This window comes from Drosophila obscura, unplaced genomic scaffold (genome assembly GCF_018151105.1).
Source record: "Drosophila obscura isolate BZ-5 IFL unplaced genomic scaffold, ASM1815110v1 contig_179, whole genome shotgun sequence".
Taxonomy (NCBI): Eukaryota; Metazoa; Arthropoda; class Insecta; order Diptera; family Drosophilidae; genus Drosophila; species Drosophila obscura.
In genome coordinates, this window is record NW_024542766.1 from 3847810 (window position 1) to 3872955 (window position 25146).

At 40.5% G+C, this 25146-nt stretch overlaps 3 protein-coding genes and 1 long non-coding RNA gene across 5 annotated transcripts in view; 2 read left to right on the plus strand and 2 right to left on the minus strand.

Moving 5' to 3' along the window:
- Window positions 1-8078, minus strand: part of LOC121403934 — a 50352-nt gene extending 42274 nt beyond the window's left edge. Inside the window, exon 1 of the long non-coding RNA XR_005967563.1 lies at window positions 7875-8078. This is a non-coding gene — a long non-coding RNA (uncharacterized LOC121403934). The remainder of the gene's footprint in view (window positions 1-7874) is intronic.
- Window positions 6095-14343, plus strand: LOC111074215 (sodium-dependent nutrient amino acid transporter 1). Of its 2 annotated transcripts, none has more exons than XM_022366935.2 (7): window positions 6095-6567; window positions 9745-9834; window positions 9903-10218; window positions 10755-11001; window positions 12706-13447; window positions 13517-13793; window positions 13853-14343. In XM_022366935.2, exons 2-7 carry the CDS (start codon window positions 9751-9753, stop codon window positions 14095-14097), a joined length of 1911 nt encoding a protein of 636 aa, XP_022222627.2. In that variant the 5' UTR covers window positions 6095-6567; window positions 9745-9750; the 3' UTR covers window positions 14098-14343. The 2 variants fall into 2 exon arrangements, with proteins under 2 accessions (XP_022222627.2, XP_022222626.2); XM_022366934.2 differs by lacking the exon at window positions 10755-11001 and adding an exon at window positions 12321-12588 and having other exon boundaries at window positions 6097-6567; window positions 13853-14341.
- A 612-nt stretch (window positions 14344-14955) lies between these two features.
- LOC121403933 (BTB/POZ domain-containing protein 9-like) lies at window positions 14956-15383 on the plus strand. Its single transcript, XM_041592248.1, has 2 exons — window positions 14956-15031; window positions 15100-15383. The coding sequence occupies exon 2, from the start codon at window positions 15117-15119 to the stop codon at window positions 15375-15377; it is 261 nt and encodes an 86-aa protein (XP_041448182.1). The 5' UTR covers window positions 14956-15031; window positions 15100-15116; the 3' UTR covers window positions 15378-15383.
- Window positions 15384-18494: 3111 nt separating this feature from the next.
- On the minus strand, window positions 18495-19133 carry LOC111074241. The gene is made up of 2 exons (XM_022366966.2): window positions 19016-19133; window positions 18495-18960 (listed from the first exon to the last, which is right to left on the minus strand). Exons 1-2 carry the CDS (start codon window positions 19131-19133, stop codon window positions 18665-18667), a joined length of 414 nt encoding a protein of 137 aa, XP_022222658.1. The 3' UTR covers window positions 18495-18664.
- Window positions 19134-25146: the final 6013 nt, after the last annotated feature.

The window sequence follows — 25146 nt, forward strand, 5'->3', positions numbered from 1 at the left end:
AACAAAAGAAACGTCTTGAACGTCTGCTTTGGCTTGGCTTTAAATTGTGACACAATAAAACTGCACTTTTGCACGCTTAATATGCTTCACGGAAGAGGCAGCGAAAGAACTCTAGCCAGTCATATCATTAGTCAGACAGCAACAAGATGCTTGGCACAGAAAAAAAAGAAAAGAAAAAAAAATTATCACTGGATAACCCAATGCAACACCAATGCCCGAGGAGAATGCTGCAGCAGCAGGAGCAGGACCAGGAAGAGTGGCAGGAGTAGCAGGAAGAAGCTCTAGCAAAAAGCCGCCATTTTTCTGGCTTGTTTGACAATTGTTGCGGTGCATGGTGCATGGGAACATGGTGCATGGGGCATGGAACATGGCCGCCATTCATCGTCCGTTCGTGCGGAGCAGCAGCCGGAAGCAGCGGCAGATGTTGAACGTGACCATGATAACGATTCCATTGCAAGCCCAAAGAGAGAGCGAGTCCAGAGTAAGGACTATGGGAGCCGTTCCCGGGAGGGGACTGCTACTCCTCCATCCAACCACTAATGCGGTGCTAGTTGTTATAGCTGTTGTTCGACTCAAAGAGGCATGCAATGCAAGTTGTTATAGTTAGCTGACTCTTGTGGTGCGTGCACTTGCCAAGTTTTACCCATCCCAAATCCCACTTCCCTCTCTCTCGGTCAGCGGCGACACTGTCAAATGAACTTTTCGCTGGCACAACTTTTCAATGAAAAATTTAAGATACAACATTTTAAGTGTCATCTCTGTGTGTAGTGTATACCAGGGTATTCTTTAAATTGTTCCACCTTTTGCACGCACCATTGAAAAGCCCTCAAAAAAGAACTTGAAAGGATTCACGACTCAGCAGCAGCAGCAGCAGCAGCAGACAGACAAAGACAAAGCAGCAGCAGTTTTTTTTTTTTTCGTTTTACCTTCCCCGGCTAATTGTTTTCGCCACGCTGGGTGTGAAAATTGGAAAATGTCTCTGACGGCTCACGCTGGAAAGGTGGAAATCGGAGCTCGCTTCGTTGCTTCTCTGCCAGACGTTAGGCAGCGCCCCTTTGATGGGGCGGCGCTCGCGCCTAATTAGCAACGAGCCGTCACAAATTGTTTTGTTAATTAAATAATGACAAAACATAAAAAGGATTTCGCATTTTCTCATTTATCGTTCACACACACACACACACACAGAGAAAGGGTTCAAGTGGCATCGAACCCAATTGGCAGAAAGACAGACACTCAAGGTGTGGGCAATGGCAATGCAAAGGTGAATAAGTGATTGCATTCAGTGTTCGAAAGGCAAGAAAAAATACTTTTAAAATTTTACAAATCACTTAAGAAATTTAATTTTATTTTAAGATTTAATTTAAATTTAATTTAAGATTTAATTTCAATTTAATTTAAGATTTTTCATTTAATTAAATTTAATTGTGGAAAATAAATAAAATAAATAAACAATAAAAAATAAATAGATAATAAAAAATAAATAATTAATAAAAATAAATAATTAATAAAAATAAATAAATAATAAAAATAAATAAATAATAATAAATAAAATAAAATCAATTGTCCTGCCTTTGCTCTTTTTATTTTGAAGTAACATCTTCATAATGTTTTCATTAAATATCCCTAGACTCTCCTTAAAATCTAAGCCACCATAACAACCCTTTTGGCCGTGCATTCCGAGTGACCAAATGGGACAGACTTTACCCCCTCGCCAACATTGAGAAATTAAAAATTCCGAACCAATAAACTGCACTACCAAAACAGTCAGCTGACTCTTTCCGGAGACCCCAATTCCGTACGAGTATTTTTCCTTTTGCTGGCAATGGCAAATTTTATGGCAGCTGCAGTGCAAATATGCAGAGGAAGGAGGCGGTGCCCCCAAAAAATCGTAACCGTTCGTCCCGCTGTTGCGCGGGTCATTAGAGACACGCCGCCGCCATGACGTTGCATGGCTTTGCACGACTTTCCACGAGCCACTCATAAAATGCAAACAGTCAGGCAGACACCGAACGATGTCAAGTCAGGCAGTCAGAAAAGGCAAAACTGCGAAATGCAAACCACAATTGATGGCCCAGCAAAATGCGTGAGGATAAAGAGACAAAGGGCGAAGCCAAACAAACAAACAAAAACTTTCAGTTTTGCTGCAGCTTAAGCGGAAAATGTACCGCGGTTTAAGTGAAAAAATTAAGGAATGCTATGGACTTGATTTGGGTATTAATTGATTTTATTTGGAAGAGGTTAAGCGCTTGAATATGCCTAAGAGATTGAATGGTGAAAGGGTATGCCAAAAGCAGTCACTGCTGCCACCCCTGACTATGCAGCGCTTTTCTGTAGAGTTCCAGGGCATTATTGCAGTATGACATGCTCTGATATTTTGCAATCATAATCTGCTATTGCATTACTTAAAGAAGAAAGTCATATATGCATATGCCCTGACATTACATTGCTTCAAATAATTCCCGCACTTCAATGTTTGTTTCTCAGAGCGAAAATTATAAATCCATTATATGAAACTGTACTTTTCGCACACACACACACAAAACGCACATACAATGAGCAAAAAAACAACACAAAAAAAAAACACAAGAGAACGCATTAAATTTTAGAGGCGTATGCGCGTGTGGCCATAAAAACCAAATGGCGAACGAAAGCAAAGCAAAGCCAAGGAATGGAATGGAATGAAAGAAGGAAGTGAGAAATAAAGTGAACAGCCAAAATTACAAAAAAAAAAAAACAAAATGGATAGCAATTGAAGCATTTTCAAGGCAGAGAGACAGGCATTCTATTTTGCATTGGAATATGGAAAATTTTGCACCCAAAAAAATATGCAACAAAAAAAAAGGCAGAGAAAATGACCTTTTCATTGAATACTTTTTGATTTGCAAATTCTCTACGCTGTTTGCGTGAAGAGCGTGCCACCAGAGCGCAAGAGAGTCACTCAATTAGCGTAATCGAGAGGTAAATCTCCAAAGCAAATGCCCGCCAAACAGAATCATTTTCAATTAACACTCAGCCTGTGGCGCAATTTATGAGATTTATCCACCAATATATATAGTTTTGAGGGGAAAAACTTTGTTTTATGTGCTTCGTGGCTTTGGCAGAGAGTCCGCAAATAAACATTTGGGTAATCACAGCTCACAGTTTTGTCCCATTGCCATGTTATGCAAAAGTTGTAAACGACAACGACAAGGACTCAGTGTCCTAGTCCTAGTCCTAGTCGTAGTCCAAGCTTCTGAAAATCCTGTTTTATGTCTGGTGTGGCCACCGCCACCAGCAACTCTGGTGCTCTGATGCTCTGGAAAAAGTTGCCGCAGTAATAAAGGAGATTACCTTACACATAACATGTGAGTGGCGAGCCGAGACCGGGACAGGAGACCCTCTGGAGTAAAAGATTTTTGCTGGGGAAGAGACACGGCTAAAATGATTTCTGGTTTAGCCACAAAAGCCAAAAGGAGCCTTTGAGGCGGTCGACATGGACACATGGACCTGCCCTGTCCGCTGCAGCCTCTGGGCGCCGTCCCCCCAAAAATAAGTTAGGGCTAAACTGCAGCAGCAGCAGCAGCAGCAGCAGCAGCAGCAGCAGGGAAATGCAGTCAAATGTGCCGAAAAATTGCTAAAAACCGAAAAACTTTCTGATTTTACGGATGAACATTAGCCCCCAAAAAGAGAGCGAGGGGTGGGTGGGGGTGGAGAGGTTGCTGATCCGGGGCCAAAGTTTCAAACATTACAATAGAATTAATAAAATGAAATGAACTTTAAAACTTGCATTTAAATGTGTTAAAATTATGCAAATTTTGTTTTTGTTTTAAAAGCCTTGAAAGGGAAGGGGTTAAAGGAAATGGCCATGGAAATACTATAAAGAATAGATGCGGCCCAAGCGACACCGCGAGATATATGCATGTTGAGCTCCTATGGCAGGTAAACTTCACCGAAATATTCCCCAAAAATATCTGTATAAAAAAAAAAAGCAATAATCATTAAGCCAGCAGCTTGTGCTCTGGCATGTTCCTCAAGCACTTGGGCCAAGAATTCGCCTGAACAGGTAACACAAAAACAAAAAATTTCATTTTGCACATTGAAAATTCCTTCAACTCTTCTTGAACTTAAATTGTGAGATTCATTTGCTCATCTTGGTCGGGGGGGCTGCTCTCTGTGGGCAATGGCCAAGTTGCACTTACACTTTTCTCATTACGCACACACAGGCACACACACACACACAGATACTGTGGACTATGTGGCACACTTGGGCCCATTGTTCCTTATTTTTTGGGGGGCAAAAGTAGCAGCAGCAGCACTTGGATGTGGAACCAGCAGCAGCAGCTATGGAAAACAACACAAATTGTTATGATAAAAGTTTTTATCAAGTTTTCGTTTCGTTTTTGTGTGTCGTGTCGTCATCGTCTTGGACTTGGTCTTGCTCTTGGTCTTGCTCTTGGTCTTGCCTCTTCGTCTGGGCTCTGGCTCTCACTCTAGCTATGCCGTTGATTTTTCCTATAGAAGATAAGGGAAAACTGGGGCCAGAAGCTGGCAGCGTCAAGGGGTGTCTTGTCTCACTCTGGACCACTGGAAAATGCATAAAACAATGCCTTCGGGCGACCAAGGCTGGATGGGTGGGGTGATTTTGTGTCTCATAAAATTTTAACTACTTGCCAAAATACTGCTAACTGGTAAAACTTTAAGCCAAAAATCATTAAGTCTGCAGAAGAATTGTGTGTTTCGGTGGGGCCGTAGAGCTGTGGCTTCACTCGCTAGATGAGTGTGTGTGTGTGTTTCCTGGGGGGCGGGAGGGTAGCTGGGGGGCAGCGCGTGTGTTGTTGGGGTTTTGTGCATCTTGCGGCCAAGAAGTTGTTGGCTTGTTTTATGCTGCAAAATTGGTTGCATGGCCATTTTGCGGTGTGGGCTGCAAGCGCTCTCCACTTCCACTTCCTCTTCCTCTACTTCTTTTTTGTTCTTCTTGGTCTTTGTCATTATGACTGGACCTTGGGGACAATATCCTTTGGCTGGACGCAGTTTCGCAGTGTCCCACCAAATGTACGTAGGGTCCCTCCTTCTCGCTCTTCTCTCTCTCTCTCTCTCTCTCTCTGTGTCGCTTTGCTGGCTGGCACACAACTTTTTAATTGCAATTAAAAACTAAGCAAAAGTCTTGGCCAAGAAAATCTTAAACATTTTCACAGTCTTTCTCTCTCTCCCTCTCTCTCTCTGGCTTTTTGGCTGTTGTGTCCTGCTGCTGCTGCTGTTGCTCCTGTTGGTCCGAAATTAAATGACTGTCGTGCAGTAGTAGACCGACGACAAAAACTTACAGATTGCACATTTTTAGTTTACCTCAGTGTAAAATATATTGCAAGCCACAGCAAAAGTTGACCACGTCAACGGTTAACAGCTCAGGTGGAAGTTGTTAAGCAAAAAGGAGTGGAGAAACCTCTGAGCACAACTGAGATGTAATGAGTTGGGGAAAATAATGCCATGGAGATGGCATGAATATATGAAGCAATGCATGGATACCGCTGCACCTTTAAGTGACGCTTTGCTCATGTTTTTACTTGCTAATTTTTCCTGCACTTTTCTCATTCCTCACTTGATTTGCACCAGCAAGCCCCTTAATGGGACATTGCTACAAAAAATCCCTTGCCATAGACTTAAACCATTCAGCCAAAAGATCATTTATCAAAGACACGCACCTGCCAGCCAATTCACAAGCCAACATGTTCACTAAGCACACACACAATGGCTCTCAAACTGGGTCAAATAAAGCTTTCACCTATATATGCCACCGCTTTACCGATCCAAGCGAGATGGCTTGAAGCGGACGACAGTGTTGGATCGATCCGTTGCTGGTTGCCTGTGAAGTGAAGTCAAGTTCACAATAAAACCATTAAAACCTTGCCCTGTCCCATTCAGTTGGCTGCTAGCACTCGGCTCGTGTGTGTGTTGGCTTCTTCTTGGCAGCAGAGATCCAGCGATTCAGCGATCACTGCGCGGCAAAACAATACGCGCCAACCGATTTTTTGGGGCTAACGCAATAATAATAACGGGTTTTTCGTGGAAGTTTCTGCCAAAAAAAAAAAAAAACCGAAAACAAAAGTGATTTTCCCCCAAAAACAAAAAACTCGTGTGCCCAAACAATTGAATTTCAAGAAGCAAATTAAAATTAAAATAAAATAAAATAAAATACAACAAATTGCTGCATTTTTTGTTTAACATTTGAAATAAAAAGAAATAGCCTTGGTGCCTTGGGGCCTGGAGATCTGGACAAGAGTTTCAATTGAACAACAGAAAATACCAAGCTAAAGTGCCGGTTCAAAGCGGTTAAAACCCGCCAGTTACTTTACATTTGAACAACAACTTTAACCACCAGCACAGCTGCAAGAGCAACAGCAACAAACAGTCAGACAGACAGACAGACAGACAGACACACAACAGAGAAACAAACAGCAAAAACTCCAACAACAACAACTGTAAATAAGCATAAAATTAATTGTCGCCCAAGTGAAGTGAACCGAAGACTGAAGTGAACGTGCAAGAAGAAGAATAAGGAAAAAAAACCCACTGAAACAGAAGAAGAAACAGGTAAATCACCAATAAATCCATTCAAGGAAGTGTTGCTACGGATCATGCAAATTATACAGTGCGCAGCAAAACTGTAAGGGTATCCGAACTATAAACAAAGATCAACAGAAAGTATTGAATTTATAGAGGGATTGCCTAAGTATTAGAAATAATCCCCATTAATAAAAACGTAAAATGGCTAATATTTAAATTAAATACCGCAACAAGTTTTAAAAGTTTTTCAAACATGAAGGGGACATCATTGGTTAATCCAAACCAAAATTTATAAACGGTTTAAGTATAGCGTATAAACATACAAATGAGTCAAAGAGGTACTTACCGAAGTGCCTAAATTAAGAAACAATTGAAATCACAGAACAACTATTTTTAAGTTCACTTAAAACATTCGAAAAGAAAAACCTTTTAAAATTCTCTCAATAGTTTTCCATTAATTTAAGTTTAGTTGGTCAAATGTATGCCCAAAAAAAATCCTACCCTATGTTAGGGCATTCCAACATTCGCATTTCATAAAATTCCATACAAATGGAACTTTTTGGTATCCCCCCACCAACCGATGCTCTTTCAAACGATGACGTATACGCAGTGTAGACACAAAAACTCATAAATATATGCATATAAATCTGTATAGATATATGTATTTATTTTTGTGATTCGTCTAACGCTTCGATCGTTACCGTCTATTTGTTTTGGCAGCCAGCAGCGCAACAAGCTGGTCATATTTAAAAAACACGTTTTTGCATACTAATGCGCCGCCTCTGACGGTAGTCGCTGTCGGTAGTTTCGATTCAAGTGTTTGTTGACTCTGAGCGAAGGTAAAGTTTGCATGGACTTTTCATGCTACCATTCATTTGAATATGCAAGTATTTGTTAAAGCAGACAAAGCATTAAATAAATGCACAGAACTTTTAAAATAAATACATGTATCAAAGATATTAATATCAGGAAGAAAGGTAATTATTTAAAAGGAACAACCCTTTGGAAAGAATAAAAGCTGGTATCAAGTTACAGAAGAATTTCCCCTAATATTTAATAACCTAATTTTATAGCCCAAAACGATTTTTAAACAATTTTTGTAGCGTTCGTAAAAGTTATCTATTGATTTTAAGGTAGCAAAATATCGGCTACAAAATCTGCAGAAATTAGAGAAATTATTTTACAAATTTAAACAAAAAACAATAAAGTTGATTTTTGTTGTTGTAGAACTCCATTTAGTTGCGTGTCTTCTTTATACTTCTAGACCCTTCTTTTCTGACACAAAACAAAGCCGATCGTACATTAAAAACCAGTTAAAACTGCTCTTAACTCACCTGAACCAGCTGCTTGACATTCATGACGTCACTTGAGACATTCTCTTAATTCTCCAGTTATACTCCTCCAACTCCAAGAACTCTCGACAAAATTATAAGAAGAATAGATCTTGTCTCTGGACTGAGTCATCTCATCCTCAAATAGGCTGGGGAGGGGGAAACTTTTTTTGTAGAACACTTTTAACGAGCAACGAGAAAACCAGTTTTATTCTGAAAATAAATGAAATAAAACAAAATAATGAAAATAATTTAAAGCGGATTTAGACGTCAATTTGTTCGGGGATTTTTTTTTTTTGTATGTGTTTGCCACAATTTGCGTGCGGTGAATAATTTTACAACAATTTCATGTGAATATTTAATGAATCAGAATTGAAGATGAGTTTTAATAGCTGTCAAAAAAAAATGCCTTTACGTGACATTTTTGGGTACTCTCTTTCAATTGGAAGCCGACTAAGTCTGTGCATTTCTCAACTTTCTTTATTTTGTGCGATAAGATTTATCACTGATGAGATACGATTTTTAATTAGGATTGTAACCGTTCTGTTATCTACATTTTTGCACATCAATCTGTCAACCAACTGCATTTAAAACTCAAGACATACGAATATAACCAGCGAGACAATCTGTTGCAGCATTCGTCATTAGATTTTGTGTTCATAAAAATTTTACGATTATTATAGAGCGTAGAGGAGTGTGGCGTAGAATAAAAAGAACTTAAAATCATTAAAAAAGGTGTTACCCTTTTATATTTTCATCTGACAAACCACTTTAAACCTCTGTTGTAATTATCAAAGATTGTGTTACATTTTCTCAGAATTAATAGAATAGTTTTCAAGTTGTTAGCACATAAATAAAGATATTTAATTGGAATTATTCCCACAACATGTAAACAAGTAGTGAAATATCCCCCGCCAATTCCCAACCAATTTATGCATTCCATCAGTCCACTATTCTGTGTGACTCACAGAGTAGTAGAAAATTAATTGGACAAACCCTCATAAATATTTTCGATCGCGAAATGTGCATACTTCTCCGTAAAATCAATAATTGCGAATTAATATAAACGAAACGTGTCAATATTTCGCGTTAATTGTCAACCGGCTGCACAGTCAAAGCGAACATTTTGGGTACACAAATGGCAGATAATATATCTCCGATTTTTATTACTTCAGCCAATTAACAACTCTCAGGCTAGTAAATCAAACAAGCTGCAAAGTGACTAAATAAAGCAATAAATTGTAGCTCTATTTAAGGTTTTAGGCGGTTTCCTTTGGTAAAATGTTTGCTGAAGAAATTAAATCTTTAGTATACGAATTTTTACAGTCTTAATAATTGTTTTATGTGCATGCTATCTGCTCTTAATTTGTTGCAATTTTTCTATGGCTTGACAACAGATACTCGTGCAACAAATCTGTCTAAAAGTCTATATAAACCTCGCTCAACACACATAGAAAATGTAATCAGCAGTCACTAAAGAATTATCTGAATTTCCTTCACCAAGTTATAGCCACGCAGATATCTAATACATAAACGCCTTGGCAAGTACCTATTTCGAGTTAAAAATCTCTTGCATTATCTATGCCAGACGGACAATAAATTGCAGTATCTAAAGGGCCAATACACGTCTGTCACTCTCTCTCTCTCTCTCTCTGTATATGTGTCTAACCATTCGCCTAACCTTATCTGTAGCTCGTGACAGTGACATCATTTCTTATCTTTAAGATCATTTGGGGTTTATCTGATTGTCACTTATACAGCTTCATGCATCTACTCTCAACTGAGTGAAAAAAATCATATCACAATAGAAATTCCCATTCAGTTGTACTTGAAAATTCGCAGCTAATAGAACGGTTTTGACTGTATTTGGCAGGAAAATATGGATACATTGCAACAGAATCACCAGAATCCGGGCTTTGTGGGCGACGATGGACGCAGCACAGCGAGCACTGTGGTGATATCGGTAAGCGGTTTGGCCTACAATACCCCTGAAAATAACCTATGACCCAACTAATCATCGCTTTTCCGTAGTCCAACAGTCCGGGTACGGCTGCGGCTCGCGATAATGCCGACCACGAGGCAGGAGCAGCCAAATTGCCCGAGGAACGCGCCACCTGGGGCAAGGGCATGGAGTTCCTAATGTCCTGCATCGCCATGTCCGTGGGCCTCGGCAATGTCTGGCGATTCCCCTTCACCGCTCTGGACAATGGCGGCGGTGCCTTCCTCATACCATATCTCATTGTGCTGTTTCTGATTGGCAAACCGATTTACTATCTGGAAATGGTAATTGGTCAGTTTTCCAGTCGCGGTTCAGTAAAGGTTTTCGATTTGTGTCCGGCGATGAAAGGTAAGCGGTCGGTCTGTGAATGTTCACTTTTTGTTTGAGTTCGAGGTTGCTATGCTCTTGCGGGAACCATTATACAAAAATAAGTGATAACTGTCTATCGATAATTATCGATTGCAAGCGATTATTTCGGAGATTTATAGAATATATGCAGTTTAATAAGTAGATGGATTTATAAGGGAAAATATCAGTTATATTTTTTTTCGATATTTATCGATTTTTATCGATTTTTTGTTAATTTAGGTATAAAAAACCTGGGATTAAGTGAATATTTATATTTTATAGGATTCGAAAGATGTGTAGTATGCTTAGGAAAGTTACAGCGATATCTTTTGATCGATAATTATCGATTTAAATTAATTTCTAGAATTATTAATGAAAGAAAAACCATTTGACTTGTTCTAGAGCTATAGACCTAAAAGAAAATCATATTACCCCTCAAGCAAGAGCATAGCAACCAAAGAACAGAAGCTGAACTACGTGCATCATCATTTGTGCTCATCAACCCATCCTCGAAACCGCATCTCGTACTCGTATAGGTGTTGGAATTGGTCAGGTTGTGTCCATATCCATGGTGACCACCTACTATGTCGCCATAATGGGCATAACCCTGCGTTATTTGTACGAATCGTTTCGCTCGCCATTGCCCTGGTCCGAGTGCCGCTCCGAATGGCAGTCCGCCTGTGTCGCCTCCAGTCTGGGCAACACCTCCAAATTGGCCAATAACCGAATGGATATGGATATGCCTCAACAGCTACCGGTGGCATCCGCCGAGCTGTACTTTCTGTAAGTGGTTTGTATTGTCGTTTGCCGTTGTTGGTTGCTGTTTGCTGTTGTTGGTTGGTGTTCGGTCACGGTCTCGGTCTCGGGTTCGTTGTCATTATTGTTGGTGGTCCTTCTGCTGCTGATGTTGTTGTGTGTGTTGTGTTTTTGGGCATGTTTTCTGCTGCTCTGTGGGTGGGTGGGTGGCTGGCTGCATTGTGGGGTAATCTTATCGCGCGACACTGCTGTACTCTGGTGAAATCCCAGCAGCCAGACTCAACTCAAGTTTATGGTAGCATTCGTTCGCTTTATTGGCATGCGGCACTAATTGAATGGAGTACCATCCACGCAAATATGGCGCCTAAATTGCCATTAATTGAGGGCGGGATACTGGGGGATACTGGGGGATACTGCATACTGCAATCGGTCGATGCGATTGCAACAGCCACAAAACAGACAAAACATCATCAGAGGGTTCAGTGACAGTTGCTCCAATTGGCAAACATCATCAGCATCGTCCACAGTAGTGGAGGTTCTTCGAAGATTGAATTACTCAATCACTGTACACAGTATAGCCTTAGCCTTAACCTTGTTTCACGTTGGCAGAGTGATTGCTTGAGTTGAGTAAATGCAAGAAAGTATTCCATTATGTGCACCTATCTTAATGGTAATTGATTCAGTGATAAATCTTTCCCATTGACTAGTTCTTTGGCAGATCATTTTAAGAGGCTTGAATTATTTATTAATGGTTCTTTATAATTATAGTAGTAATTATACAGCCTTTCTTTATTTGTTTCTTTTTCATTGATGGCTCAGATTTATTATTTATTATTATTTATTTATTATTATTATTTATTATCTTATTTTGGAAGCCTTTTTCTATTCCTAAGGCCGATCAGAGTTTTAAGATCTTAATGCAGATTATTCATGCAAAACAATCTACTTGTTCGAGCTCTCATGTTTCTTTCCATTAAAAAGCAATAAATGAGAAAAGAAAATTTATTGTTTGATCCATCATCAGCCTAATCTTTGGCTCACTTTAGAAGCTCCATTTCTCAGGGTCTATTTTTCATAACAATGCACCAAAAGTAACTGACAAACTGACAACTGAATAACTAAAGATTTGTACCTAAAAATAGTTTTAAAAAATTGTTTAAACTAAAAACTTGTATGCTATAATTTTCTACCCTAACTATTTCCTTCCTGCTTTCTTTCCCTTATACTGCCATTGTCTTTAAACATTAACTAAAACATCCCGAAACGCATCTCTCTCTCTCTCTCTCTGTCTCATTTGATTTGTATCTTTAAAACTCTTTCTACTTTCTGTATCTGTTATCCGTAAGGTGTTGGAATCGGTCAGGCACTGCAGGTGTTTATGCTCAGCACATACTATGCCGCATTGGTATCGATAATTGGCCGATACTTTTATGAATCATTCCGCAATCCACTGCCCTGGGCCACATGCCACGAGGAGTGGGGCAGCAACTGCATTGATTCCGCCCCCGATGCACGTAATTGGCTACCAAAAGACACACAAGATGATGAACAAACAAATTACACAATTAATGAGGCAAATCAGCGGGTTCGCACCAGTTCGGAATGGTATTTTGTGTAAGTGGGAGGGGGTGATGGTTCCTATCCTATCCTAACAATTATTCAATTTTTGGTGTTGGTTTGTACTTAATGATTTTGCCTTTAATTTTGGTACACTTTCAATTGCATCTTTAGCAAGGAGGTGCTGCACGAGAAGCCCGACATTATCGATGGCATTGGCCTGCCCAACTGGGAGTTGGTTATTGGCTTATTCATCGCCTGGCTGTGCGTCTTCCTCATCATTCGGCGCGGCGTCAAGAGCTCCGGCAAGGCCTCCTACTTCCTGGCCATCTTCCCCTATGTGATCATGGGTATTCTGCTCATTCGTGCCGTTACTCTGCCGGGCGCCGCCGATGGCATTCTGTACTTCATCAAGCCGCAGTGGGGCAAGATCCTGGATCCGAAAGTGTGGTATGCCGCCGTCACGCAATGCTTTTACTCGCTCTCCGTGTGCTTTGGCAACATCATCATGTACTCGTCGTTCAACAAATTCGGCCATAATGTGCATCGGGATGCGGCGATTGTCACGGGCCTGGATACGATCACATCACTGCTGGCGGGTTTCACCATCTTCGGCATACTCGGCCACCTGGCCCACGAGATCGGCACCGATGACATTGGCACTGTGGTGAAGGGCGGCGCTGGCCTCGCCTTCATCTCGTATCCGGATGCCATTGCAAAGTTCAAACAGCTGCCGCAGATTTTCTCGGTGCTGTTCTTCCTGATGCTGTTCGTGCTGGGCATCGGCTCGAATATTGCCATGACATCCTGCTCGGTGACGGCCATCAGAGATCGTTTTCCACACTTTAAGCAATGGCAGTGTTCGCTGTTTATAGCCATCATTAGCTTTGCCATTGGCCTGATGTACATAACGCCGGTAAGATAATGCCAAATAGTTCATGGACTTAATTGAATAATTTAATTAATTTCTCTCTTTCTATGTTAGGGCGGACAATATATGCTGACGTTGGTGGACTTTTTTGGTGCCTCAATGATTGCTCTGGTGCTGGGCATTGCTGAGCTCTACACCATTGGCTGGATCTATGGCACTGATCGCCTGTGCAAGGACATTGAGTTCATGCTGGGCCGCAAAGTGGGCCTCTATTGGCGACTCTGCTGGAGCATAGTCACCCCACTGATTATGACCGTTATTCTGATCTACTTCTATGCCACCTATGAACCACTGACCTACAACGATCAAATTTATCCAAGCTGGGCGTACAGTAAGTGCCACGTCCCTTTCTCTTGACAGCTCCACTCAATGCTCGCATTTTCTTCACAGGCATTGGCTGGACCATCACTGCGTTTGGCATTCTGCAGCTGCCCGTTTGGATGATTGTGGCCATTGTCCGGTATCCGGGCCGTACTTTGGGTCAGAAAATCTCGGGCGCTTTCACACCAACGAAAGATTGGGGTCCCCGCGATCCCCTGCTGCGGGAACAGTATAACAAGGAGATTGAAAACGAACTGACACCGAAACGGGGTCAGGGCGTTTGGGCCGCCATTAAGCAGAATATTTTTGGCTAGCCAGCAGCTGGAGCGATACATATTCAGAGCGAGAGCGCTACGACTATTGTAAATAATTTTGTGTATGCCTGTATAATTTTTAAGTTGTGAAAAAGAATATATAAAAAGATCTTTGATAGCTCTTAAGTCTGCCAATAAAGTGAATAAGTGTGTAAAAATGTTGCTTTTGGTGTAAGGACTGATAAAGACAAAAGAGTATACGGATTCTAGCAAAGATTTGATGATCCCAAAAGTCAGAGAAGCTTTAATATTTGCTGCTTGAACTTAAAGCTCCGTAATAAAGCTTAAAGCATGTACAGTTTTTCAGTTATTATTTTATTATTTATTTAATTATTATTAATATTATATTTATTATTTATTATATATTTATTTTACAGTTCAAACAATCAATTAATCAATTTATGAATTAGGTCTCACGCACACTAATAAGCTGATAGCGCAGCTTAGCGCTCACCTACACACTAGCTGAAAGCGCAACTGAAAGCGGAGCCGAAAAAATGAAATGCACTGCACCAGTGCAAGTGAGCATTGCATTGCTGCTTAGCTGAGCTGAAAGCTCTCCCAATGATCAATGTGTTTGCGTTTATCAGCAAGCTGATTCAGCTCCGCTGTCAACTAGTGTGTGAGTGGCGCTAAAAAGCTTCATCGCAAGTTAAACACTGATCTGATGGCAATACATATGTCTGAATATTGATATATTATCTGAAACTTAATGCAATAAACTTTAGCTGTAGAGTGCGCGCGAGCGAGTCATCTTATTGATGACGAATAGTAGAATTTCGAATCTTATCTTATCCAATATAATCTAATCAGCGCATTCGTTTTCGCACTGCATTACTGCCTGACTAATTGGCCTTACAATTGCTTGAAAGAAGTACAAAATCGATCGAGCTCGCATGAACATTAAATTGAATTAATTACAACACGAATTAAAGTGAGTTTATGGAACATAAAGAATTCAAATATCCATTCAATCAACGCATCCATCCATTCCGCGCACAGAAATCGAGCAAACAAAAATGAGCGAAAATGTGAAGAATAAAATCGACGACATCGACAACATCGTCGCGGACATGAGCAACCTCTGCATGAACGAACTCTACTCGGACGTGGTGTTTTTCGTGGAGGATCAGCGGCTGCCTGGCCACCGCAACATTCTGGCGGCGCGCAGTGAGTACTTTCGCGCCATGCTCTATGCCGTCATGGTCGAGTATAAGGAACAGGAAGTTTGGCTGGATGTGCCGCTCAAAGCCTTCAAGCTAATCCTGAGCTATATGTAGGGCACGCTGCCCCTCTCCACATTGGACGTGGATACCATTATCGATGTGCTCGCTGTGGCCCATCTGTACGTATTGCTGACACTCGTCTCGGCCATAACCAAACATATAGCCAATATTCTGGCCGTGCCAAATGTGTGCATCATACTGGAAGCAGCACGCCGATGCAGTCTGGACGAGCTGACCCACGACTGCTACAACTTCATGGACCGCAATGTAGCCGAACTACTAGAACATCGCACCTTCACACTTCTGTCAAAGGAATCACTTGAGGAATTTCTACGGTACCACAAATCCCTTGTACCCGAAGTGGACATTTTTCGGTCTGTATGCAAATGGAAGGACAGCAATCCGAACGTCGACATGACGACGATAGTCTCGCAAATACGTTTACCCCTCATGAGTATCTACGATCTGTTGCATTCGGTGCGTGACTCTGGCATCGTTTCAGCGGAAGAAATACTCTCCGCCATGATTCAAATGATGCACGTGAAGAATCTGACCTACCGCAGCGTCCTATTACCGCGTGTGGATGTAGCATCTGAAGAGTATCTTGCGCGCTGGACTAATAGCAACAGTGAACTATTCATCCAGCTTAATAAGTATTACATAATCAACTTTATTGGTAACTTTCAGTGCGATATGGAACATGGAAAAAATGGTTTCGAAGTGAAAGTCTCTGACGACAATGTACAATGGGATTGGGTGGGAACTAGACATGGCAAAGACTTGGAGGATATCCACTTCAGGGATCGTTCCGTTCGATACATTCGCGTTGGGTCTATTAATTCATTTGATTTTGACCTATTTAAGCTGAGTGCTATGCACAAGAGTGACTGTTTGTCAGTGCTGCCCAGAAATGAGCGCCGACCTCCATTCTCACAGACGGCCCCTGCCAAGCCTAAAGAGTGATTATTATAATTTATTGAATAATTTAGACTTAAATAAACAATTGTAACCATTAGCAGATAGTTGCTGATCCTCTTCAATAAATAAATAATAAATAAACAATAAATAAAATAAATAAAACTGTGCATAAACAGGAAATATTACTGAATAAAATAGGTACTCATCGCACAGTCGATAGCTATACATTTATTTGATGCAGGATTTCCATCCAGTAAAAATACAACGACTGTTTCCAAGTGAATATAATGTCTCTTGCGACAAATAAAAAAGGGATTGCGTGGGCAAAAGATTTGAAAACAAAATTGCAAAATATATATACTTCACGGGTCGTACCGTTCGCTCCATTCGCTGTCAGAAATGTGATTTATACTCATTTAATCGGGAAGATTTTCAAACTGCAGGCTTTGTGTATACAAAAAATAGTAGATATATGTTCCAAGATCGTCAAATAAACGAAAATTCCATTGTATACCCAAATTAAAGTATATAATTTTTGGCACCTTGATTAACTCTTAACTTAAATCAAGTTTATTTCCAGCTACCAAAAAAGAGAGAAAGAGAGAGAGAGAAAGAAAGATAGAGAGAGATATATATGTATATATACATATATACCGGAAGTTGGCGTATCTTATCCACTCACCTAATCTCCAGGTTGCTGCCACTTTCATTTGCAGCGCATTGGAACGGCCATTGCCACCGCAAATTGACCGCAACATTTGACAATTTTCGGCATCGGCATCGGCATTTGGCAAATCCGCCACAAAAACCAGTAGACAGGACAGTAGAGAGGGGCCAGGCTACAGAGCTGAAAGAGAAGGGAAAGAAAGAGAGAGAGAGAGAGAGATTGAGAGCAAATCAAGAGAAATGTTATGTACTTTGTCTCTGTTACGGTTCCAAATCAAACAATGGGGCGCAGTTGGCAAGTAAGGACATTGGGTACCACCACCCAACCCCCCCGAAAATAGACATTCGCCAGACCCCCCGCCCACCGGTCACTGTCAGCGCTCCACTCCGGAAACGTTGGGTCCGACATCTTAGAGATAATTGCTTTGATAAGGCCTCCCCACCGCCATCGTTCTTCTCACCGCTGGGTAGTCCGTAAACATTTTTTATAAATGTCGCCAAATATTTACATGTCGCAGGGATTGTAAAGCTTCTCCATGGCTTGGGATTTTCTTTCTTTTTTTTTCTTTTCTTTTCCTTTTTTTTTTTTTCCCTCCAATCTCTCACTCTCACACTCTTGCTGTCTCTGTCTCTGTCTATTGCCCACTTTTTACAATGGCCCGCATTTGGCCCTGCGGCTTGACTTTACCGATTGTCTGTCCCACCGTCTGTCTTTTGGTCTGAACGTCTGGCCATGGCCTGGCCTCCTGGTCGTGGCTTCCTGGCCGGCGATACCCGGACGTTGCCGTTGCCATTGCCGCCGCGTTGCTGGAAACCGCATAAAAGTCATTGTCACAGCAAATGGATTAATTTTCGCGGCACATTGTCATATACACCTCTCTTTTGCACGCTCACACCATTCATCTATCTCTCTCTCACTCGCACCTCTCTCTCTCTCTGTGCTGGCCAATCGTTTGTCTCTTTTACGCCCGGTCTCTAGTAATTCTTTTTTTTTTTATAAATAAATTAAAAAGCCTGGTCAGTGGTTCAGTAGAGGATGGTAATGGTTATGGGGGGCGGGTATGATATGCTGGCTGGGTGGGTGTGGGTTTGGCATTGTGGCATTTACCGCAACAATAATTACGTTTTTGGGGTTTTGGGTTTTTGGATCCTGTGTTGCTGTGCTGCTCTGGATGCTGGCACGGAAGTGTATAATGTTGCTAAGTAGTTGCGGTTTATTTGTTCTGCTTGTTGTTGCTGGTTGACATTCTCCCTTTTTGTTTTTGTTTTTTTGCTACATTTTTCTCTCCACATTTGTCCCCCTCACTTTTCATCTCTTCTTGCACTTCTGCTTGTTGTTGTTGTTGTTTCGTGTTCCGTAATTATCATGAAAGGCAACAGGAGGTTTATTTCATGCCGTAAATGCCACATAATTAAGTTTTGTTTTGCTGTTTCCCAAAATAAGAATAGAATTGTATTTTTCTTATTTATGCAAAGTACTTTTTCCAAGAGGGGGAAACAAAAAAAAAAAACCAGCGAGAGATTAACTGCAAAATTTGTTAAGGGAATTGTAGAGTTTTTATTTTTGGCAGGGGAATATAATGTGAATTTTATTTAAATGGTTAACAATTTATTTAATTTTAATGGCCAGCCAATTCAATTAGTTACCCAAAGTTTGAAGTTTCCATCATTTCTGCTCTCTATTATTTCTGGCATAATTCCCCAATTTAAATGTAACGATTCGTAGATTTTTTGTAGAATTATTTGGCAGCTGTAGTTTATTTTGTTCCATTTTCTGCCTCTGGTCCTGGACTCGAAACAAATGGACTTATAGTTGGGGTTTGGTTCTCTTCTGTTTCTGTTTCTATTTCTGTTTCTTCAATTTTTCTTTCTCGCTTCACGGGCTCTTTGGGCAACGATAAGCGGGTAAAGCAGATGCGTTCGCAATCCGTTCGAAACCTGAAGCCACAATCACAAACGAACAATCGGTAACATTTGTTGCTCGATCGCGTATAAAACCATCTGTCATAGCCGCGTATGCATCCCGTCGTAACGGGTGTCTGATAACACTGGACTAATCGAATTTTGGGACATGGAATATAGATTTTACTGAAGATTATTCAACTTACCAATATCCTCATTAAATCTATAGCCAACCACAAACTGCAGCAAGCAGTAGAAGCAAAAGCTAAGGCAAAACACCCACCGATGATCTGTCCCAGTGAAATTCATCTTTGGTAGTCGCATCAAAAACTCTCAGATACACTTAGCTCCCCCTGGCTAATGCAATTAGCCAAGGCCAATTTCGGCCATGGAAAAACGATTTTCAAACATTTTTCCACTGCCCTCTTCTACTGCTGGCTGTTGTTTCGTTCCGTTTGCCAATCAGTCGAAGTGCCAAAAAAAAACTCGCAAAAACTGCAGGCCCGAGTACCAATACCATACGGTCCGAAGGGTGGAAAACAGCGCCGAAACCAAATAGAATTATATTTAAGTAAAAGCTAAAAAGCACGGCACAGACAGACACCACTGTTACGCTCTTTCTGCTTGGCTCTCCTGCTGTCTTTGTGTCACTGTCTGGCTCTGGCTCTGGCTCTGCCTTGCTCTTATGGCCGTGTTATCTGTTTCCCTGTGCCCACGCACGCATTTGTCTTGCTTCCCTGCATCACGCGGACAAGGACGAGGGCGAAAAATAAAAAATAAAAAACACTAAAACGAAACCCGCACAAAGCTAAGAAACTAAAAGGAGATGAAGCAGTGGCTGAGACTAATCCACAATTGGAGATGGCAGCGTGAGTTTAATTCCATGGAAGGTATGGGCAGGCTCTTGTAAAATCATTCAGCTTTTGTCTTTTACTGTTTTCGAGATTTATTATTATAAAAATTAATTATTTCATAGATTTTAAAATTATTTTGTTTATAATAAAGATATATTTTAGAATTTTTTTTAATTTGAATTGATACCAAAATATTGATTAACGCTCCCATCCCCAAGGAACTTCCTACTCATTCGCACTTCAGCCAAAAGTCTAAAAAAGATTTGCAGCTAGCAGCAGAGAACCAGCATAGAAACAAACCAAAGCAAAGAAGCAAACGAAAAAGGAGTGAAAAAGAGAAAAAAAAAAAAAATGAAATGTTTGCTGGTACGGTACTGTACTGTACTCCTTCTCGTACACCAGGAGTTTTTTGGCAGGAAAAGTAGGGCGCTCATGCGAGGAGCTGCAAATGTGTGCAGTGGGCACACGAGACGGCGATGGCTTTGGTTCTGGTTCGCCTTCATCTTTGCACATTTCGGTTTTTTGCTTATTTTAATTCTTGAATTTTTTTTAAATGTTTCCGCTGTGTTTGATACCCTTTAAGAAGGTATTCTGATTTTTCTAAGAAGATTCCCATTGAAAGAATTTTTGACAAAAAAAAAAGCTATGTCAAGAAAATAATAATAATATAATTTGAATATGTTCCACTCATTTATTTCCCTTTCGTTGCCCTAACCATACATTTCTGACAATAAAAACTTCTCTTCCAGGGTAATTTCGACTTCGCCACACGAAGTTAATCTTCACTTTTCGGCAATGACTGAAAATTTCTATGCATGTAATTTTGCGCGTTAAAAAAAAAGAAGGAAGATTGAAAATGGTGGGGTGTTTAGAGCAGAGCTGACAGGTGGCATGTGCATCATGTGTTTGTGTGTGTGTGTTTTTTTTTTGTGGCCCGAAGATGGCGTTTCTAAAATATGTATGTAGGGGTGTGGGTTGGCAGGTTTTAGTGAAGAATGCAATTGGATGAGCGATAAGCTAAATAAAGTAATTGAATTTTCATGGCATACAGCGCACAAACATACAGACAATCGTGGTTTTTATAGCATATTTTCACTGTGCTTGTTGCTGCAGTAGTTCACTGTAGTCGTAGTGTTACTTTTGGTACTCACTTTACTTTGGTACTCACTTGATACCGCCACCAAAAGGGGCAGTATAAGCAAGGATAATGAAGTTGAGTGCCAGCCAGCGCTACGGTAAACAATTTTCAGTTTATTAACTGTTCACTTTTCAGTTATTTCCGTTGCAAAGTCTTGCCGGCAAAGAAAAAACGAGCCGCTCGCGCATAACACATGTTCGCTGCGCTGATGTTGATGCGCTTTTGAGAGAGAGATTCCAGCAGGCAAGTGAGTGAGCGAGAGAGGGAGCAAGCAAAAAAGCACAAAGCTGTTGCTAGATAAGGTGACGCGCTCGCAGTGTGACACACACTCTCTCTCTCTCATTAAATACATGCGCATACGACTCACATATGCTCGTGTGTAAATGCACTAAAGTGAGTGCGCGCTGCTTGAAAAAAGCTTCTCCCTGAACCACAGACACTTTGGACAATGCAAAGCATTGCTCGGCTGAAGCGATTACAGTTACTTTTTCCGTGTGCGTTGCTCACGCTACAGTGGAACAGATTTGACTATGTGTGTGCAATCTTTACATATTCGTTTACGAAGAGCTGAAATGCCCACCCGCAAGTATTCCAATTCCACTGCACACCCCCTGTAGATTACAGCGTGTCTGTCCAGAACCACTAATCCAGTCAGTCAGTGGAATATAACTATATTTCCGTGGAATAAAGCCAGCAGCACACACACGCCAAGAGCAGCCACAAAAAAACAAAGTTATGGATGGTAGCCACATTCATTGCAATTTTCGTTTGGCCATTGCCAAGCATGGCTTAATAAAGTCCACACATCACTTACGTTCCACATTGCATATCGTGTTGCCAAAAGAGAATGCTGCGGGGGTAGGGTAGGCAGGGTGGCTCTAGTGGGTGTACGTATATTTATGTGATGGAGCGTGCTCGCCTGTGTGTGTGTGTGTGTGTGTGCTTACATACAGTTATGTTATGCGGATTTATTGGGCAACGCGGCGTAAATAAGTTGTTGTATTAACATTTTAAGCTCGCTCAACTGATTTAAGTGACACATAAACCTCTCTTTGCCCCGCTTTCACTTCAGATATCACACTCACTCTCTCTCTCGCTCTCTCTCCCTCTCTCGCTCTCTCCCTCTCTCTCTGTGTGTGTGTGGGCTATCTCTCTTTTTTTCCCCCCATGGTCCTCCATCAGCTTTGTGTTCTACTCTTGTTGTTCTTGTTGTTGTTTTTGTGGATAGCCTCCACTTTTAATTACGTAAACAAAAGCGCGACCAAGCTGCAGAGGGGACAAAAAGATCTCGCAAAAAAAAAAAAAACCATTGATGGTCTGATAAAAGTGATTGCTCATGGTCATTGACATTGCTGGTATATGCTGCAGAGGGTAGTATGGCTACGAGAGGATGTTTGCAACATGGGCCAGAAGGATGTGCGAACAGCAGCAGACTGGCAACTGCGTGCATCCTGTAAGGTGAGCGAAACATCCTTTAAATAATTTTTAAAAAATATACAAAATAAATCAAATCAAATCTATTCCATTATCTGATTTAGAAACGATTGCCCTGCGAGGGTATCTCTATAGCTTCGTCCCTTTGCAGCACTACCCCTTGGTGGCACCTTGTTGTTTTTCGCGTTTGTCCACCAAAACAGCAGCAAAAAGGCCATCCAAGTGGTTAAGCCATTGGGGCGCCTCCATCGAGTGGTTTAGGGTGGTTCGGCCGGGCGGCTGGGGTTATTCGGTGTATGGAGAGGTCCGTGACGTTGAAGCAGCCGCAGCGTTTGTGGTGCGCCACAAGCGGATATGCAGTACCAGGCGAAAACGTCAATGCCCAAAAACCCACTCAAACACAGCCACACACACACACACCCACACACACACACAGAGTCTTATTTGGGCTCATTCCTCGCACCCAACATTGTGGGGGGAGGGGTAGATCGAGGGCGCATTAAATTCTGTTAAATGTTTATAAATAGGCTGCGGTAACCGCTTAAATTTAGCATTGAAAAATATCTCTATTTGGATGCGGCGCAAAACCGCTGCAAAAATTTTTTGGCAGTGGCTAAGCTTTTCGTGGCTTTGGGGGTTCATTTATTCCGAATTTTTGTTTAATTTTCATTTTATTTATTTCTTTAGCTTTTGATTTAGTTTGAGCATTTTTTTTGGTGCAAAAGAAAATTTAAAGGTTATCAAAGTAGGACACGAAAAAACCGTCTAATATGTAAATAGAATATATGTATGTATGTATAAAAAAAAATATATGTATATACATATATATATATATATATATGTATTATATAGTTATATATTATATTATATTTATATATTTATACTTTAATATTATATTTATATATTATATATTATTATATATTATATTTTATTACGCTTATTATTCTTATTGAATATTGAAAGAAATCTTTATGGGGATTTTTATTCATTCCCTATTTATTATACATATTACTAAATGTTCTATATCTTTTACCATATAAGTATCTATAGCGTTCTTATGCACCATCAGTGTGAGAAATCCTCTTGCCTTAAGCCGTTCTACAACGGTTTCAATCAATTAAAACCCACCTTAATGACTCCAAGTCTGCTCGAAGCCTCTCGTACGGTCGCCAAGGCTATTCTTAGGGGTTTAACAGGAGCCTTAAAGCCACCCTCAATAAAGCCCCAATGGACTCTCAAATGCGTTTCCCACGTTCACAGATGGTTTCAAGCCATCTAAGTGGGGTTTAAGCTGCGCTTAAAATTATTCAATATGTGGCAACTAAGCTGAAAGTGGTTCCATATAAGCCAATGGGGGATTCATTAGTATTTGAAGCATACCTTTGTGGCATATCTGTAACGTTTCGCGACTTACAAACGCAACTTAGCATTTAAAAAGCTACCAAAAAATGTGCGCTTTAATTCAATTGAAATATAAAGTTCCACTCTCCAAACACTTTCCCCCATTTTATACTTACTCTTCCACAATTTTTGTTTCCGGCAACAATTTTAGCATTTTGCCCCGCTGCAACAAAGTTGGCCAATATTTGGCCTGGTTCTCTTTTTTCATTAATTTCTCAAATAGAACCTACAATTATTGACTGCAACGGTATGGCTTTGGTTCACTGGCCACGCCCCGTCACTTTAGCTACGGTCGTCGCCCACTCTTGAACGCCAACAAATTCCACTGCTCTGCAGCGACATGCCGGTACCGGGACCCGGGACCTGGGACCTGGGACGTGAACCTCTGGACCCATCCGAAACTTTGGCGAAATAAACATTTGCCAACAAAAACTAAACCAAACCAATGGCGACCACATTGAAACAAATAACGAAAGCAGCAACAGCAACAGCAGCCAACAACAACAACAACAACGGCAACACTGGTTATAGTATCTGCAACATCTGTTTGAACAAATAACCAAAACACGAAATTGGCGAAGCCTCCTCCTGGCCCCTCATTGCGGCAGCGTAACCATTCCTTCCTCCTTTCCATTCGTATTTTTGGAGGCCACGAAATCATCCGTCCTGCGTCCCATCCTGCTATTTTTGGAGTATATACCCCGTCCAGTATTTTTGGTGGCAGCCCCGAAACAGCGCCCGCGATTCCGCCTGTCTAGATGCTGGCAGTTGAATGGTGGAGCAGCTGTGCCGCCTAATCCCTAACCAAAGATAGTTGGACAGGCTGGGAATTACACTAGTCAGGCAGCAAAGTGTCTAAAATTATGGACACGATTTATTATAATCAAAGAAAAGGTATGCAAAAATAACAAATAATAAAGAGATTTTTTTTTTCAATTGTTCACAAATTGTAAATAACTTTAATTTTTGCAAATTTCTGTACTGTAATTTTGATATACAAATTGAAGCCAAAAAATAGAACTAATTTTTCTTTGTAGTGTTGTGGTATTTTCAATCAAAATTGCTAAAAGTTTGGGGCCCATTTCGTCCTTTTAGCCAAACTTGCACAAAAACTTAATTAGGCCTAAAAACTTAAAGATCGATTTTTTTTTTTTTTTTTTAAATTTTTTTTTAAAAATTTTAAAAAAAATTTTTTTTTTTTTCCCTTCGCAATCAAACTGCCCTTCGACCTGGCAAACATGCAAAATATATTAAAGAATATAGTAATCAAAGAAAAGGCATATAAAAATAACATATAACAGATTTATTTTTTTTTAAATTTTGAAATCAACTTGCAATCAAAATACCTTTATTAAGTATACGCCTATATATACCATTATAGAATATAATAATCAAAGAAAAAGGTATATAAAAAACATATAACAGATTTATTTTTTTTTTTTTTGAAGTCAGTTGTTCACAATTGTAATAAACCCACGCCTCACGAAGGTTTTTTTTTAATTTTGAAGTC

Bases quoted from the DNA above. Each gene is read 5' to 3' on its own strand.
- LOC111074215 (XM_022366934.2), top strand. From the start codon at position 9,751: ATGGATACATTGCAACAGAATCACCAGAATCCGGGCTTTGTGGGCGAC. The intron at 9,835-9,902 runs GTAAGCGGTTTG...GCTTTTCCGTAG, and splicing joins CGAGCACTGTGGTGATATCG to TCCAACAGTCCGGGTACGGC. The intron at 12,589-12,705 runs GTAAGTGGGAGG...TTGCATCTTTAG, and splicing joins AGTTCGGAATGGTATTTTGT to CAAGGAGGTGCTGCACGAGA.
- LOC111074241 (XM_022366966.2), bottom strand. From the start codon at position 19,133: ATGCGACTACCAAAGATGAATTTCACTGGGACAGATCATCGGTGGGTG. The intron at 18,961-19,015 runs GTAAGTTGAATA...AAATTCGATTAG, and splicing joins TAGATTTAATGAGGATATTG to TCCAGTGTTATCAGACACCC.
- LOC121403933 (XM_041592248.1), top strand. From the start codon at position 15,117: ATGAGCGAAAATGTGAAGAATAAAATCGACGACATCGACAACATCGTC.